The sequence below is a fragment of the Ambystoma mexicanum genome, chromosome 2p (genome assembly GCF_040938575.1).
Source record: "Ambystoma mexicanum isolate Mex_15411 chromosome 2p, UKY_AmexF1_1, whole genome shotgun sequence".
Taxonomy (NCBI): Eukaryota; Metazoa; Chordata; class Amphibia; order Caudata; family Ambystomatidae; genus Ambystoma; species Ambystoma mexicanum.
In genome coordinates this window covers 102235151-102254233 of record NC_090923.1, presented here as the reverse complement: position 1 = coordinate 102254233, position 19083 = coordinate 102235151, and the positions used below count along the sequence as shown (strand labels likewise).

The 19083-nt window shown below is 45.2% G+C and overlaps 1 protein-coding gene and 1 long non-coding RNA gene across 4 annotated transcripts in view; one reads left to right on the top strand and one right to left on the bottom strand.

Moving 5' to 3' along the window:
* Positions 1 to 19083, bottom strand: part of LOC138566252 (solute carrier family 26 member 6-like) — a 1150832-nt gene that overhangs the window by 323711 nt on the left and 808038 nt on the right. For all 3 annotated transcript variants that reach the window (XM_069643338.1, XM_069643340.1, XM_069643339.1), the window contains exons 13-14: positions 13540 to 13646; positions 9659 to 9728 (exon numbers count right to left, since the gene is read on the bottom strand). In XM_069643338.1, the coding sequence (XP_069499439.1) occupies positions 9659 to 9728; positions 13540 to 13646 (177 nt within the window). The remainder of the gene's footprint in view (positions 1 to 9658; positions 9729 to 13539; positions 13647 to 19083) is intronic.
* Positions 16460 to 19083, top strand: part of LOC138566253 (uncharacterized) — a 102747-nt gene continuing 100123 nt past the window's right edge. Inside the window, exon 1 of the long non-coding RNA XR_011301880.1 lies at positions 16460 to 16704. This is a non-coding gene — a long non-coding RNA (uncharacterized lncRNA). The remainder of the gene's footprint in view (positions 16705 to 19083) is intronic.

Below are 19083 nucleotides of genomic sequence, written 5' to 3'. Positions count from 1 at the left end.
AATAAATTATTAGGAAACACTGATCCTTGCTAGAAGTTAGCTTACCGTGTTAACAGGTTCCAATAATTGCATTAAAAAGACAAAAAAACACGAAATGACCAATTGGTCCATTCTAAATATGATGGACACAAGATGTCACAAGACATCAGAGTACCCTTTGAGACCAATCAACTGCTACTGGCAAGTCCTGTGCTGTGTGGAATTGAAGTGATTCCCATCACCTCTAACTCACAGAGACTTTCCTCCACCCCAAGGGCAGTGTGCTAGATCCCCCGCCACCTCCCCCCTCCCCCGATCACCCACTAGGAGTTGTGGTAGGAATAGTGGTAGAGAAAAGCATATACCTGTCTCTATGCATCAAAAAAGAGAATAGGCAACTAACACCTGCAGTGGGTTAGCCACCCTCACTCATCCACACAGGACTGATTTACTAATGTCATGTAATTTTATTGGGGGACTACTGTCCCAACAATCTGCCCTTATCAAAACAAGCACAATCTATGGTAAGACAATACAGAGTAGTTTAAATAGATGCCCCACATATAGTGCATATGCACAAATGCTCCTGACTTGATTCTCAATAATGAAGACTCAATGAATGATCTCACACTCTCCTGTAAAGTGTAATTGTTTTTATTATGAGACATGAGTAATACAAAAGCATTTCCACTAGTATTGTAACCACACATAACACACTCAATATGCAAAAGGTTATAAATAAAAATACAGCTATCATTGTCTAGCCTATACGTCTGCTCAAGCTAAGTCAACCGTCTCAAAAACATAATAGCTCCTCAAAGGTAATTGACTACATCATCAGTTCTCACTAAACAGCCTCATAAAGAAACTGCCTTCTCAATAACTCATCAATTCTCACTAACGGCCTGCCTCACAAAATGAAATGCCTTCTTAATACCTCTCCTCTTTCCCAATGTGATATTAAAAATTGGTAAAACTGACTCTCATACTGACTACAGTCCTCTGGGAGTAAGGAAAAGAGAGCCGAAGGCTGAATGCCTGGAGCTGGTTGAAGGCTTGTGGTCTGTACAATCCATACAAATCCAGAAAGATATCCAATTCAGATGAAAAAAAACATCTATCAAAACATCATGGTCTCGTAGCAAAAAAGCAGCAAAAAAGGTAAAAATGCCTTGAAGGATTTAATGTCAATGGAATTGACCATGATACAAACATAAGCAAATTCGGAAATAAAACTGTTCCATCGGTAGTGAGTTGATTACCATAGCTTGGATTACTTCCCTTTGCAGCTAAGTCAAACATAGTAGATCTCTCAAAAAGCAAAAAGAAAAGACTTCTGAGTCTCCGGAGCCCAAAAATGCAATTTCAGATGCTTCAAAATCCAAGCAGAAAAAAAGGATGGATCCCCCTCCCCTCTTCATAGGCCATCATGGAGGGAATAGTTCCAGCTTGCTTCTGTCTGGGTGTTCCAGCTCTGCCTCCATCCTGCCCTATCCAGGAATACGAAAAGCAGCACTCCCTGCCCCCTCCCAGAAGCTGGTCTTTTATAGCTTTATCCCAGTTGTTTACCAACAGCCTGAAGCTTTTTATCTCCAAAAAGCCTGAAGCTTTTTTGTCTCAAAGCCCATCCGTCAACAATCTCCCTCACATGCAGCCTCGCCCGGGAGGGTATGCTATGGTAAAATCGTGGCATAAATGTCGCCTGGACAAAGAATCGCGGCAAAACTGCAGTGGTTTGACCCGATAAAGGTGTACCCCATTACACCATTTAAGGGGAGCGGGTGTTGCGGGGGTGTCCCTCGCTCCCCTTAAATGGTATAATGTGTCCAGGGGTTGCGGGGGTGTCCCCCGCATCCATGGCCATTTTTGCTGCGATGTTAACACATGGAACCCCCGAGAGCCTCATAGTCCATTGTAGTCTTTCACGACTTTGTTATTGTTTATTAGAACAATGGGTACTATTTACCAAAACAAAAAAAAAACATTGGAGCACCTCCCAGTCCATTGGATTGCAGCCCATAAGTAACGTTAGTTATAGTTTACTCAGGTGTACCAAAACAACTGATGAGCCTGTCTCGAAGCGAGACTTTCAAAGAAGATGGTAAAATATTTTCATGCTTGTTGATAAATGCTCACTGCATGAATACTTTTCAATGCATTTTACTATTTACAGGCTATCGTGCATGAAGACCACACGGCTTGAGATAATGCTCAGTCTCAGGCATGGCTAAAATACACAGCAGAATATGCTCAGTGTGTCAATTTACCAAAAAATCAGGGTCTTCCAACCGATTGCATTTGATGTCATCATTGTGGTCATACACTGTGCAATAGGGAGCGTAAAGTTAAGGTGGACTTGCTCGAAATGCAAGCGCTGAATTTCAGGGGTATTGTTACGTTACATCTGATCACTTTAATTCTCTCTTAATTCTCTCGAGATTCCTCCTATAACGTTAATGTACTACACATAAAGTGGCAATTAATTACCCATGCCCACAGGATTCCCTCGGTGTTCCCCCCAATAATGCTCAAAAATCAAAAACTCTTCACTGTCCTCACAGGGATTCACCAAGTGCCCTGTTCCCCGTTCCATGTTTCCCCCACTCCCCTCAGTTGCTTTCTCCCTCCCTGAACCTCTCCCATTACCCCCTGTGACTGTTTGGTGTGTGTGTGTAACACATTTTCTTCCCGGAGCGCATTTTTCGTTGTAGCTGCGGGAATATCGTGAAATTCCACTGATAATCCGAAAAATGGCCAACCTTTAACTGGCTCCCCAGACCACCCCCAACTTTACATAGTTTCCTCCTTTCCCCTCCCCACATCTAGCCTGATGCGATTTCAACCTTTTTACTCCTCCAACTAGCTTTTAGAGCACTTTTCATTTTCGCGTTCACAGGTATTACCACAATGATAGCATCCAGCAAAGACAAATGGCAGATTTTCATTTCTAAAAAGCCTCTCTGCTGCAAAGCATCATAGGATACAGGGCTACAATTTTGGGAGCGAGGGCACCTCCTTCCTCGTGGAATATTGTTAAGACTCCTGGATGGATTTACCCCAAACCTAAGCCTCAAATCGAGTCAATGCTTTGTGCCCAAATTGTTTCTTATTTGGTCCAAATCCGTCAACCAATTTTGCACTTTGATTGACTCAAAATGTGACTTTTTCTCTACGAGGAACCAAAAAGTAGACCAAAAACAGCTTTTAATTGTTTCCTTCATAACATTTTCCTTTCTTAACAAATCTTTCCCAAAATTTCCAGTCTGGGCGGTCCTGCGAAAAACCTTTTGTCTGGAAAATATCAGCCACATTTGCCCTTCAAGTCAAAAGTTATTAGCAATAGAATACTTGGATTTCCTATGACTCATAGGTATCACCTTAACTATATTATTATTATGTTATGGTATTTATTGAGCGCAGACGTAGTTTTGAAAAGCAATATTGCATTTTACAGAGTTATACAACCAACAGATACATAATGGAGCGCTTTACAGAGGTATACAACGCTACAGATTCATAACGGAGCGCTTTTCAGAGGTAACAACAGAACAGATATACAGCGGTGGTAGGATACAAAGGGGCATAGAGTAGGGGTACAGCGGTACCGGCTGGCGGGGAAGAGATGGGGGCAGCATCTAGCAAATGAGGTGGCTCGAGGGACGATGTGATGGCCTTGGTTTTGAGGCGGAGACACTCCTGAAGAGCTGGGTCTTGAGTTCTTTTCTGAATTGTAGGAGCGTGGAGGCAAGTCTGATGCTGACAGGGAGGAGGTACCATAGTCTTGGGGCATAGGAAGCGAACGCTTACTTTCTGGTGCTCTCTTTTTGCAGTGGCGGATTTCAAGTCTGGACGTGTCCTGGCTTCTGGTGGTGCGCTGCATGCCTGAGCTGCTGAGTTTCTCGACAAGGTCACTGGATGATTCAAGGTTGACTGCCTTATAGATGATGCAGAAATGCTATAGGGTGGCAAATGCTGCTCTGTTATATATTAGTTTTAAGATACAAACTATTTGCATTGACTTTTCCAAAAATTCTATTGCTAATAACTTTTTTTTCTTTTTTTAAATGCCCGTTCCGGCCATTTGGAACCAGACTTTTTGGGAAAAATGTGTTATATGGCTCAAAAGTTGTAAAGAAAACAAAGGAAATCTGTTCTTGGTCTACTGCCATTCAGATCCCATCGAGAAAAAGGTGCTCCCATTGAACACATCTAGTGCAAAAAGAATTGGACGAATTTGCACCAAATAAGAAACAACTTGGGCGCAAGAGCTGTAGATGTGCATTTTGTTAGTTTGGGTTAAACCGTGCAATTATTTTTTCATAATATCTCCCATTGTAATTTGCATCTGTGTAGCTTTTCAAAAAGGAAAAACTGTCTTTTGTTCCTTGATGCAAGTGGTTCCTGTGGTAATCCTGAGAGAAGGCAAAAAATAAAAAAGCTCAAAATTATATTTGGAGGGAGGGAAAGGGGTGGTTCCATATCAGTGTAGAGATAAGGAGAGGGAGTGCCAGAAGGAATTGTTCTTACTGGGGAAAATTTGTCAGGATTGCCGTAGGATATCTGCAGAAAAGTCACAATACACACTTAAAATAAAATGTGACAGGAAGCGGCGCGTGAAAGGATGGTAATAGGAGACGTAGAGGTCATATTCAAAGATTTACATCAGGAGGGCAGAGCAAGGAGGAGCCATGCACATGTACAGTGGAAGTGGGGATGGCTAAGTGTTTTTCCATTCCCACGGTAATCGGAAAAGGATGCATTACCATGGGCATGAATACCGACAGTGAGTACCATGGGAATGGAAAGCAGCATTGGGGTGACCGTGGAAATTCCCCGGGCAAAACTACTGTGGAAAAATGAGAGGGGGAAAAACACAGCAGTCTTGCCATCCTACACTTAGAGAATAGAACTTGTAGAACGGGCAGCTTTCTTCACACTAGGCCCTAGTACAATATCACATATTTCAACCCACCGCGATTTAGCACATGACTTTTGGCCGATCTTCTCCAGGAAGGCAATAACGGCATCTATCACATAGACTGTGAAATCAGTCTTTTTCCAGAATGCCTTCGATTACCACCCATCTCTCACAGGAATCATCCCACTTGGTAAGTACTGGGCTGGATCGGTTATCAGCACTGCCAACAAACTTCAGTCAAGTAATGAACAGGAGTCTTCTGTGAATCACAAACATGTGTCCCCAGAAATAGAAAGCCCAACATCATTGTCCTGTGCACCTGATACTACTGAGGGGTGAAGTGATTTGCCAATGCTGATACCTGATATGAAGTGAGCGTACCTACTCCTGCTAATGTTGCACCCACATTTATTGGTACTGCCCCCATCTGAGATTATGATATGATATGATAGGTTATTTATAATGCGCTTAATACCCAGAGGTTTCTAAGCGCAGACCCGGGGATCGAACCTGTGGTGCTCCGTGTCATCTTGCTTCCAAGGCGAGCACGTGCTAATGTTGAACCCACGTGTATTGGTACTGCCCTCATCTGTGATACTATTGAGACGAATACTGCCAATGCTAATACCTTGTATGAGGTGAGTGTACCTACTCCTGCTAACGTTGCACACACGTGTAGTGTTGCTGCCTCTAATGCCACCAAAGCTGAGTCCCTGCCTGAGGAAATTATGCCTCTTCCCACGAATGTTGCATCTAATTGGACCGGAGTTCTCCTCATTGTGGTGACTACTGTGGTCTCTTGTTTATCCAATGCCTCCAACATTGCGCCCGCTGACAATCTAGTTAAACCCAACATTGCCAATAGCTCCATTGTCCAAGGTACAGTTCCTGTTAGTAACTTATTTCTGGCTAACACCGTTAAAATGGCCCCACCCTGGACATGCCTTGCCGCAACTACCAACCAGTCCTCTAATGTGACGGACAACCATAACCCTAACCTTGCCTTCGTCTCCTTCAGACTGGCCATCCATACCCTTGCCTCCATTAACCTTACCACGCATAGCACAGAAGTAGGCACCTGCAAACCCCCCAGTCCGACACACAACCTAGCATTGGTCAATGCTCACTCACTGCCTGCTCATGCCATAGACATCCACAACCTCCTGACAGAAAACAACCTCGATGCCCTCCCATCACAGAAACCTGGCGGCACGAAGCATCAGGCCCGGCCCAATGCCTCGCCACCCCACCAGGTTACAAGATTTTCAGGAGTGATAATTTAAACTTCAGAGGAGGTGGAGTTGCCCTCTTAGCCAAAGACCACCTACTCAACATCTCGCTAAACGACAACACTGACATCTTCTCACTTAAAATGACCACTTCCCCCACCAACACTATCACTGGCCATCTTGACTACCTCCCACCAGGCCCCATCCTAACATTTGATTTTAACATCAAGCCTTCCTCGCAAGTGATTCTCTTAAGAGATTTCAATTTAGGCCTTAATGACCACACTGACTTACCACCCACCTGATTAGCTAAATCCCTAACTGCTATAGGTTTCAGTCAGCGCATCCACAACCCCACACACAATAAAGGGCGCTCCCTGGACTGGCTAGCTGACTTCAACTGCCACATCTCAGTCACCCACTAAGCTACTACCACCACCTCGGGCCCGCAGTTCCTGAAAACTGATCAAAGATAGTCTCTTCCCATTCCTCAATGCCCTTAAACCAGAGCTCCGGGACACAATGCCCTTAAACAAGAGCTCCTTGCCACCTCCGACTCAAAGATCCTAGTGGATCTCTACACCATAACACTGACCAACTCTATCAACACCATTGCCCCCTTAGTACCTAAAAAGCCAAACCTGCCGCTCATATAAATTCCTGGTACACCCAGCACCTTAAGGTTCTCAGAGCTGAAAAAAGACTTTCTGAAACCTGCTTGAAAAGTAACCCCTCAGTTGACCTTAAACTGAAGTTCCCAAACCTCCTCAAACAATATAAAAAAGCTATTATCCGAGCCAAAGCTTTCACCTTCAATACAATAATAGCCAACGCCAATTCAGACACCAGAGAACTATTCGCCATCCTTAGGGAACTGAAAGCCCCAGACCCCATAGCATCCACCCTTACCAACGACCCAGCCTGGTACAAGAGAATACAGAATGCTATGCTGCTTAAAATTGACATGCTCCAGAAAAACATACTTGCCAAACAAGCTAGCCTTAATCACTCCCGCCATGGTACTAAGGCCACCCAAACTCCTGCTCGAAACACCCCAGGGCCCCACTGTTCAGCTTCAACAAAATCACCACTCAAGAAACCCTTCACATCTTAAAAAGCTTAAGGCCATCAAAATGTAAACGGGATGTTTGCCCGGATCCCCTTATCAAAGACTGTGCTGGACCACTGGCGCCGTTTATCACTGCCCTCATCAACTCATCCTTCTCAACCAGCAAGGTTACTTCCAGCCTCAAAGAAGGCTGGGTTCTGCCCCTCCTAAAAAAAAGATCACTCGACCAGGCCTTTGCCAACAACTACCAACCCATCACGGCAGTCCCCTTACTATTAAAAATACTTGACAGAGCAGCATATGTTCAAATTCAACGCCACCTAGAAACTAACCATATCCCTGGAGTTTGCCAATCTGGCTTCCGCCCAGGCCATGGCAGAGTCAGCACTCCTCGACCTGAAAAACCAGATGGACGAGATTAGGGATGGGGGAAACCTGCCCTACTGTCCCTCCTAGACTCGTCTGCAGCCTTTGACTTAGTTGAGCACAACATACTATACTACTACATCACCTCTGCCTTCTCCTTCTCCCCAGAAACAGCACCCTGGATTGCCTCCTTCCTTGAAGATAGAGTAATAAAGTATTCTCTGAGAATGCCTGTGCTGCGCCCTCCTCTTATATATTCACGAATCCTCTCTTCGACCTCTGGGATTCCCTTGGCATAGCTTATACCAACTACGCCGACGACACGCAAATTCTCCTCCTCCTATCTGGCACCTACACTGACGACGACCTCAAGTTGTGCTCTGCCTATGCCACCATCCAAGCATGGATGGCGACCCATGTCCTCTGCCTCAATGATGAGAAAACTGAACTTCTCATTGTTGGGCCCGGCGCTGTGCTAAAGAAATTAGACCCCGAGTATTCAACCTTCAACATCGATGGCACTTTGATCCCATTCTGACCAGCTGTAAAAACCCTCGAAGTATACCTTGACGCCGTCAAGTAAACGCTGTATTCTCCTAAGCAGCCTACTCAACCAAACTGCAAAACACCACAAGACCCTTCCTCCCTACAGACAGCTGCCTGACAATCATCCGTGCAGTGGTGGGCGCTAGGCTGGACTATTGTAATGTACTCTTTGCTGACACCTCGGCCGACAACATACAAAAACTCCAGACCATCAGAAACAACGATCTATGAGCTGCTCTGAACATTCTACACATCTGCCACGCCCTACCTAGTTCAAAGAATTGCCAAGCATCACTCGTCCAGGTCCACCAGAACCTTTAAACCCATAGGCTGGTTCAACCTAAGTTCAACTGGGCCAAAGCAGCCTGGGAAAGTTTCCCCGTCATTGCTGCTAAGCAATGGAATTCCCTCCCACAAGCACAAAGGGAGGAGGAATCCTACTGGGCCTTCCGCAAAGCCCTTAAAACCTAGCTGTTTGACTAACCCACCCAATATGAAACTCCCATTGAATTATGTACCTGATGTGATGTGTAGAACATGCTGAAAGTAACCACTATGCATTCTACTATTCGTGCTCCCTGCCTCCAGGCTACATGTAACTAGTTCTCTCCAGCGCCCTGATGCCCGAGGGTTTGTAGGCGTTATACAAATGAAAACATAAATAAATAAATAAATAAATAAATAAGGCAACATGGCACCATGATAAAAACAAAGATATAGGGCCTCATTACACAGTAGGCGGTAGGGGATTACCGGTACGAGTAAGGGCACCGGTGCCGGTAATCCCCTACCACCCTACTACGAGGTCCCGTCCTTAACGTGTGGTCTGCCCAGGCGTTATGGACGGTTCCCACTGAGGGACCTCAGAGCTAATAACGGTACCGCAAATTGCGATACCGTTATTAGCTCCTTCCCCATTCCCATTGAGCCGTATGGGGACTCAAATGGGAATGGGGAATGGTTCCAGGAATGGGGACTTACCGGTCCCGCAAAGGTCGGAATAGACCGGTAAATCCCTGTTCCGGGAACCCGGACTCCGACGGCGGTAGGGCGTAGCCATGGCGCTAGTAGCGCCATGGCTTCCGCCTACCATGTAATGAGGCCCATAATCACATAGATTTAGAAGAAGTTGTGTGCCTGTACTAGGGTCTAGTGTGGCTCAGAGATTTGCCACTAGCATTAGAAAGAATAATGGTATAGAAAGTATATGTGAGTATGGCATATTTTTATAACATTCTGTGTGACCATATTATAGTTATTTAAAATAGCCATTTCTGCCTGATGCACAACCCGTGGGTTAAGTGTTCCTACTGCATGGGGCAAGCATGTACTTCCCGCTTGTTTGAATGCCAGGAGGGTCACCTGCCAAGGATTGCTAATATCACCCCAGTCTTGCACTGTGACGTCATCTTCAACCGCAGCCCACCCAAAGAGCAGTGGAGAATGTTGGGGTGATACAGATTAATACGAGAGCAGCTAGGACCAAAGAGCATACCATTCTCATTGCGCAAAGCGGTTCTACTCACTGACAGTACGTGTGCACAAGCTTACCTGAGTGTACTCCTCTACGGCTCTGTAGATATCTGTGTCAGACACCTGTCCCAAGATGGAGTAGTGAGGTCTGTGGGAGAGAAAATAAAAACATTGAAGTCATATCCTACCGAATGGCTGTTCCCAGCATTAAATTAATTTCCAACAGAATCCATGTTTTTTTAGGTTTGGTTGTTAGGTGACCCTTTATCATCATCTATGAGTCACAACTGTTGCACTGGAGTACAGATAGGGAGGAGAATGGATGTGAGCAGAGACACACAGCTTGTGGGTGTTGTTGGCTTCTACCTGACCCATTGACCGCCCATGGACGTGGTAATTCCTATGCCATTCCCACGCCCTACCTGGCCCTCTTCCCCCAAAACACACCCTCCTGGGATCTCTTTGAACTGCCCTTTTAATTAACACCTTTGTGGTGCAATGGACCCCCAGTGTTATTTCTAAGCAGTCTTCTGAGAATGAATGGCTACATTGAAGCTGTAAGTGAGTGCTTGGTAAACTAATAACATTTTATACAAGTTTAACTTTAGCCACGTGATTTAAACGCAGTGTGTGTTTCCTGGCATCTGTTCATTAAAATTAAATGAGAGAGAAATAACACAGCAGTTCAGGCTCGTACTGGCCTATATAAAAATGCATGCTAGTGTGGGGTCAGTCTTGTTAAAACAAGCATTGGCAAATGCAAGAGTTTAGATTTTGTATATAGGTATTTGCCAGGCACTGCTACCATATGCCCAGGTACTCACATCATTTTCCAGCTGATGCCTGCTAGTACATTTAGGCAGTACCTGGCAAATTCCTATGCCATGCTCACACAAAAGCTAACACTATTGGCTTTGCTGATGCTTGTGCACAGTGCGGTTGCGCTCCCAGTTCCACTCTGCCCTCATGAAATGACTTCCAAGTGCACTGCGAGCTGGTCACCCTGCATCCAATCCATCGTTACTGAGGTGTCCATGCAATTTGGTGACTTCTAAGGGCAATACACATCTGATTGCCACAAGTAACAAAAACAAAATAGAAAAAGAAAAGACATGCCGAGAGCATAGGGCAAGATTTACTTGTTCCTGCATGACATTGGTAGGGAAAGGAAAGTATCCAACATTCATTTTGTTTACATTCCATAAACACTAGGTAATAGCCCCTCCCCCCATCCTAATATTATGACAATGTAGATCTTTCACATCATAAATGGGATGCTCTCTTGGCTGTGAAATAAAAGATACCAGCTGTAGCCAGCATATCATAACGAGCGAGCGGGCTCATCTGTCGCTCTGCCTGGGCACCCTTTCCTTGCCTTGCTGTCTCTGTGTTACATTCTTTGCTTGTTTGTTTTTGTGTGTGTGTGTCTCTCTCTCTCCCCTCCCCCCGGAAGATGTGCATTTGCTAGAGTTTCTTTAGCCTTGCCGACAGCAGCATGACCAGAGAAAACACAGGTATCTTCAAGGGGAAAGGGAGGTGCTATGTTTTGTTGGTATCAGGTAATAAAATCGACGGCGAAAATGTCGCAGGTAAAACAAATTGCGCCAAAAATGCTGTGCTTTGACCCGGTAAAGGTGTACCCCATTATACCATTTAAGGGGAGCAGGGGTTGCGGGGGTGTACCCCGCATCCTTTACAGGATTGTGTCAGCAAATCCACAGCATTTTTGCCGCGATATTTTGTATACACAGCCATTTTTGCCACGATTTTAACACATGGAACCGTTTTGTTAAGGTTGAAAGAAGGAGGGCAGTAGTGGCAGAGGCGTCCTCTGGGGTGTAGACGGGTCTGGTATTTGGAGACGTACATTGCCATTTGTTTGTCTAACTGGAATGTGCCCCTCACACTGAGAGTGTATGATCCTTGCTGGTGTGGCCAGGTTTTGCGGGGGGGTGCATGGGGTCTTGCAGACCTTATTTATTTTCTATTTTTAATTATTAGTGTTCGTGAAGATTGTAACAAATGCGTGGGTTCAGTGGCCAACATGCAACATTAAACATTGCCTTGTTGACCAAAAAAAAGTAGAAACAGGTCATTAGTTTTAATTAGCACGTGACCCTTTCCATGAAATAGGGAGAATACACAAGACATATTAGTGTGCATTCATTAGAAAAAGAAAATTTTTTTTTTTTTAAATAACGTTATTTAATTGTATGATTCTGTCCCTTTTTAAAATTGTACAATGGCCTTTTCAAATGATTACTTTTAGTATTTATTGTAGTCCTAATAAAAATGTTATACTTGTCTTTCTGAGCAAAGCACCTTATCAAATCCTAAAATAGCCATATATCATCTTTTCTAATAAAAAGGTATTCCAAAATTGGCAGTCTGGTACAGTCTTATTGTACTCTTTCGAAATAACCATATGAGGAACGGGAAGGGGACAAATGGCACCAATCTGGAATCCTGGATGCTTTGCATGAAAAAGGCACATTTTAGTATCACTGGAATGACCACAAATCTTTATATTTGACAAACATATCTGGGAGAAGATTGAATCACTAAGCACATAATCCACAGCGGGGTTAGTGCTCATTCAATTTTCCATAACACTCACCTTAACATTAAAGTGTTTGGAAATATAAACCATCCATATTGATTCCGACCGCTCCAGGATTTGAGAACAAATTGTTGCAACATCTGTACCTCCAGGGCTGCCCTGCTTTCGTTTCTGTACCTCCAGGGCTGCCCTGCTTTCATTTCTGTACCTCCAGGGCTGCCCTGCTTTCGTGCCCTGCTTTCGTTTCTGTTCCTCCAGGGCTGCCCTGCTTTCGTGCCCTGCTTTCGTTTCTGTACCTCCAGGGCTGCCCTGCTTTCGTTTCTGTACCTCCAGGGCTGCCCTGCTTTCATTTCTGTACCTCCAGGGCTGCCCTGCATTCGTTTCTGTACCTCCAGGGCTGCCCTGCATTCGTTTATGTACCTCCAGGGCTGCCCTGCATTCGTTTCTGTACCTCCAGGGCTGCCCTGCATTCGTTTCTGTACCTCCAGGGCTGCCCTGCATTCGTTTATGTACCTCCAGGGATGCCCTGCTTTCATTTCTGTACCTCCAGGGCTGCCCTGCTTTCATTTCTGTACCTCCAGGGCTGCCCTGCATTCGTTTCTCTACCTCCAGGGCTGCCCTGCATTTGTTTCTGTTTCAACCACATAAGGGAATACCCAGGGGTCTGCAGGTTGCAGACAGACCTAAGAAGCACACATCTTAAATCAGCTTTACCCACTGCAGTGAAAGAAGAGCGGAAAGGGCTGAGGCAGTAGGGTGCGAGGTGGTCTGCCTTTCACATGTATTCACAGGGGACCAGGCACAGGTCAGTAAATATCACAAGCTGTCTCTGGTGTAACCTACGCCAATCCCACACCATTTCCCATGGAAGGATGGAGTGAGCTATTGGTTCAAGAACAGGTGCTTATTTTGGGTAGACTAACCAATGCACCTTCATTTCATGGTCATGCATTTTTCTGAAAACGCTTATTTTTAGGTTATTTCCACTTTCCTTGAGCATATGCATGCAATAAGTATGGGTGTTCCAGGAGACCATTTGACACATTGTTTATTGAGACTGCTGCATGAGGTCACCTTCTATGACAGACGCACCATATCCCAGAGATCCCCCATGCTCAGTTATGAAAGACCCAATCAGCACACACTGAAATAAATTGATAAGGGATACTCCGCTGGGAAATACATGCATATCCTACAGTATGGATGCACGCTTCAATAATCTCCTTGAGCTTGTTGCATTTTGATTTATTTATGCCTAAAACAGGACTGGGTCTGCCTCCTGTCTAAATGGAGCAGTGAGGTACACTCCTAAGAGCGTCACTTAGGTTCATGGCACACAGTATAACGTCCACATGCTAAATACTGCTTTGCCGTTCCTTCCCCCTAAGGCGATACTTACAATTGGGTTTTGTAAATAAAGGTGAGCAGAGCAAATACTACGGAGACGGCCAGCCCCAGGTCCAAGTTCAGAAGGATGGTGGCTGTGAAGGTGACCACCCAGACCAACTGCAAGAGAAAATGAAAAGACTCATGAAAAGCAGACCTCCTGGACAACTTGTTGAGAGACAGATGACAGATTCATGGCGACAGCCCCTCCCCTGCCTCTGTACTGCCCCCTCCCCTGCCTCTGTACTGCCCCTCCCATGTCTCTGTACTGCCCCCTCCCCTGCCTCTGTACTGCAAACATGAGAAGCGCTATGCACTAACAGGGTCGGGCTGAGACAAGCACCCAAGAAGAATTGGCCCACCCCTCGCCTCAAAAAAGAGGCCCACCCCTCGATGCACAACCCTTGACCTCTGATGACATTACCGAAGTAACGTCATTTGGCCCCACCCTAAAGTGACATCCCGGGAAGCGATGAAACACAACCTTTCACCCCTTGACAAAACAGGAAGTGGCATCAAATAGCATTATTCCTAAGTACACTACGAAAAATATGGTTAGGATTTCACTAATGTGATATACATTTGATACAAGAATGGATCACCATAGGTATCATTAATATCTTTGTGTATAGATCCATATTGCCAAATTACTGTGAATCCAAGCAGACGTCCAAGGCCAAATGATAATATGTTACTGTATAGCACTTACGCTTCAGCTCTTTTTTTATAGAACATATATCCATATTATATCACCCAACCTGTGTTGGTACTCATTTATAGACCTAAGAAGGATGAAAGGCTTAGATGGCCTTGCTGGGATTCAAACCTGCAGATCACACACGAGCACTCAACCCACTGAGCTATCATATAGGCTATAGTAAAATTAGCAATTCATCTGTAGTGGATGCCATTAAACTGGTAACTGACATTTAACAGCAGGCCAGTTGAGTTCATCTGCAGGTCTAGTGCAAAGTTGGCCTCATGTCAAGCCTGTGTGCATCTACTTTCAGGATTCAGAGGTTGGCAAAATAGGGAAAGCAGGGCACTCACAGGACATCCCATATTCTGAGCACTCGTTACCTCATATTGTATAAGGTAACGAGTGCTCAGAGTATGAAAACAAACATCCTGAACAGCATGCCAGGGAGATGGGAAAGATAGACACATTACAACAAAGCATTTATTGTGGCACAATGAAGTCACTGGCCACTTGATGTGCTATGGTCAAATATTTCTGCACTGTACAGAAGCTTTTAGGCACAAAGATTTTGTCAAGTGACCGAGGACACCGAGATGGAATGCCCACATCATGCATGCAAATCAATCATCAAAGCAAGGTAACATTTTTTACCTTGCTTTGATGAATTATGCCATTGCAGGTGCTTTTTTTTTCAAATTCTTTTTTTTTTTAATTTTCTTTTTCTTCCCCTTCAAAACGCCCCAGGCATGGGCAGAAACTAGCCCCCAGAGACTAAACATGATTTCCGCCTGGCCACGGGCTGATTGGCAGATGGGCCAATCCGACCCTGTGAACTAAGGCAACAATAGCGACTTTATCCTGGAACAATACAAGAAGAAATAAACAGACAAACGCAAAAAGAAATGAACATGCTGTAACTGAAGATGGCGAGAGCAAGTGAGCTCACTGCCAAACTGATACACGAGAGTAAAACAGACATGAAGCAGACGTGCACTCAGCATGAAAAAATACGAACACTAGGTCAAACGTTCATTTAGACATGAAGAATATTGCTTGCACCATATAGACATAAAGGAAATAACAATCAACATATACTCTGAAACACAACATGAACGATATACACATATAGCTTGCTAAAGATAGGAATGCAACAGTAATGAGTGACCATCTTGATTAAAATGGACGGCGGAGTTGCATTAGTGTGAATGAGAAGCCTTAAGACTGAAGGGAGATTTGATTTGCTGAATTAGCTGAAATAAAGAACCGTGCAGGCCAGACAGTGGCTGGACGGCCCCCTTTCAAGGTTACTGTGAAAGAAGGGAGGTCTGGATAGCTCCTCAGAGAACAGAAGAAAACAATTCCCAACCATAAAACATATTTCTCTTAAATTAAGAAGAGAACAAACAGCCTTTGAAAGCCAGGTGCCCATTAATTAAAAGATTACTACAGTACGAGGAATGGCTCGACCAAGTCTCCAGTGGCCAAAGAGGGTATGTACACCAGTATTAATATGAGCTAAAATCACAGTAACGGCAGAATAAAATTGGTTAAAACGTGGTCTCTTCACATGTGACCTATAATTGGAAGACAGTGCCCATTCATTAGCTCCCGACACAGACAGCACCTGCTTAACTCCCCCCAGATTATCAGAACAAGAGATGCAGGACAAGGTCAAGTACAAAGTTAGATGTCCTAGCTTGTGGCTGAGGAAATAAGGTATGGTGTCTTATTTAATTGAAAGAAGCAGTTCCTTGATATTGCTCGACCTACCACTATTTTTGCTCGTGTGCTGATGACCTGGTAAGTACTCAAGGTTGGTAAGACCAATGCCAACCAATCACAACTCTCAATGTGTTGCCACCCTTTAACTGTTGCATTAGCTAATTACCTGTTGCAAAGATGAGGTCTTTATTACCTTTTTCATTTTGGGGTTGGCTCAAGGTGGGGCCACCAGATAGTTAAATTCAATGAAAATACTAACCCATATAGAATGTATGTGTATACAATTCCCCTAACTAATCCCTCAACCCCATACGTTTTTGCAACTATGATTGTGGTAAGACATCAATTATGACGTGTTTCTCGGTTTAAACCTGATGTTTGGTACTGAAACGAGAGCAAGCTCTTGAAACTTGCGTGCTTATTGATGTCTCTGCTTTATGTGAATTGTTAATAAAGCAGACTTTGCCATTTACTTTTACTATTTCCATTATAGGATCAGGATTTCCAGACAGTCTTCTGGTGTGCCATTACACATGGTAGCAGAGGATTGTTCTGTCCAAAACCCTTGCATTGTCAAGATTCCCTGCCACAAGCCTGAGGACTGTGGATTTGCCTGTCAAGAACAGTGAATCACACGTGAACTGAGACGGTCAACAGGAGCCCTCTTGATGAAAATCCATAAGCAACCCGCAAAACGAGGGCAGAGTGGCCGATTGAAGGAAGATCCATACCAAATCCCTCATCCGTTCCACGGATGTAAGTATCGCATAGAGTTGGCAAACAAAGAAGGAGAGATTTGTTTGTATATTGGGGACTGTGAGATGATAAAGGACTGATTTACGAGAGGATACATGTAACAAGGTTATGGAAGCTGACGCACTAAACCTTGTGACGAGGTATTAAGATTAAACCTTGTGACAAGGTATTAAGATATTAAGGATAAAGAGATTTCCCGTGAAGCGGTCAAGGAAGAGCGCATCCCAAAAGCCTTTCTGGGGTATGATTAAGAGACAAGGATACCTTGTCAGAGGGCAGGAAGACTGCTGTGGTTTTCTTGTGTTGTGTTGTATTGAAGATGCACCTATATGTGTAGTGATTGCTGGTGCCAGCGGGAGGGTGAAAAGCAGTTTGAATTGTGAAAAGCGAGGCTTTGTGAATATTGGTATACATTGTAGAGCATGTGGAGTTGTGGTGTGGACCCAAAGGGCGTGGTCCTGAGAGTGCGAGGCATTTGTGGTGCTTGCCCAAATAGTTGTTATAGCAGAGAAGGCGTTGTGAAGCGACGTAGAAGTGTTGGAAATAGAGGTAAATATTATTTGAACAAGATTGTGAAGGAGGAGTGAAGAGGTAATACGTTTGAAGGTGTATTAAGGTCTCGTAAGTATTGGCAGTCATCATGGGAGACACACCCCTTATGCATTTATGTAAATCGTTGCCTAGATATAAGGCGAAAATCCATAAGTATCATTCCGATTGGGTTAAAGGTCCAACGGGCAAAATGTTTATGCCCTGATCCCAAGAGGGGACTCTTTTTATTTTTCAAATTCTTTATTTCGATGCTTTTTGTTGAAACAAGTCGGCAAACCAACACTCCGCAACATGAGATACAACAGATTACAGACAGGAAGGTCCGGATACCCACCTCCCACCCCACCCCACTCACCCCACTGCCCCCCGGCAGACAGGCATCAGAGTCCAATAAATAAAACACTATTTGGGCGAACTGCTCGGTGTCCATGTCTGTTACCCACTCCACCGCTGAGGGGCGCCACACCATGAGTTCTATCGGGCCACACCTCCCTTAATTTCCCCGTCATCTGTCTACAGACCTTCAGGCCCTATCATTTGTATTTCTGCAAGAAGACCAACCATTCACCCTCCCTTTTGTGCCCTCATTCTATCAGGGAGGCGGTGATGTTTTCCATCATGTAGAGGTCCTCTGCTTTGCTCACCCATTCCTTTTGCATGCAGAGCCTCTCCCTATTCCAACCCATAACCAAATGTACCCTGGCTGTGAGCAGCAGGAAATGAGGCAGATGTGGCAATGGCCTCCAGTCATCCCCCACCCTGGTTAACCCACCATTTAGTTTAAGGGCCTATGGACACCTTCCACTCCATGAATCCACCCCAGACCTTCTTTCAAGTAAGCCTGGACCGCATCACAGGCCTACCACATATGCCAGTAGAAGGCCCATTTGCCACAGCCCCTCCATTAGTGCGGATCCACCCCTGGGACCATCTTCGAACGCCTCACAGGGACCAGCTGCCATCTGTGCAAAAGCTTGAGGATGTGCAGCTTAAACTGGCACGAGACTGCGGTCTTATGCACATCCTTACACATCGCCTCCCACTGGCCTTTCCCTATATCATCCGGCATATCCTTTTCCCATCCAAGCAGGAGAGACTCGGTGTTTCCACCCCTCGCAGCCCCTATGCCTTTACAAAGAGCCGAGGTCAACCCCCTCCCACCCGTGCTGCGATCAAATAACGCTTCCACCGGCGACAACTCCCTTTTCACTTTCTCCTGCCATCTCTCACCCGTCAGCACCCCTCGCAGACTTAGGCAGAGGAAGACTGAATGATTTGTGAGCCCCAGCACCGCCCCTAATTCCTGTGATGAAAGGAACTTTCCCTTGGACCACAGCTGTCCCACTCTCTCCAGCCCCGCCTCATACCACTCTTGAAATCTATTAAACGCCGGGATTTCGTCCCACTTTGGCGGGGCCCACATACGTGTTGTGACTCCCTTCATCGTGCCCGTGGGCCGCCAAATATCCCACAATACTGATAGCACATTATAATCTCTAGCCCTGCGGGGCACCTGGTCTTGTGGGGCCCACAGCCACTCACCTACTGTAACTGTACGCAGAAGGTGGTTTTCCAGAGCCACCCACTGCTTTCGAGAATTCATCCTAAAATGGGGTACGATCGCCCTCAGCTGCGCTGCCCTATAGTACCTCTCCAGATTCGGCAGAGCACCACAACCCCCTCCTCACCCCAAATCCTTCTGCAGGACCAGAGTGTGGTATGCTATTCTCCGCCTTTCGTCCTGCCACAGGTTGCGCAGCAGCCTGTGCCTGAGGTCGTCAAACATCCTTTCTGGGACCTTAGCACATAGAAGGCGTAAAGGACTCT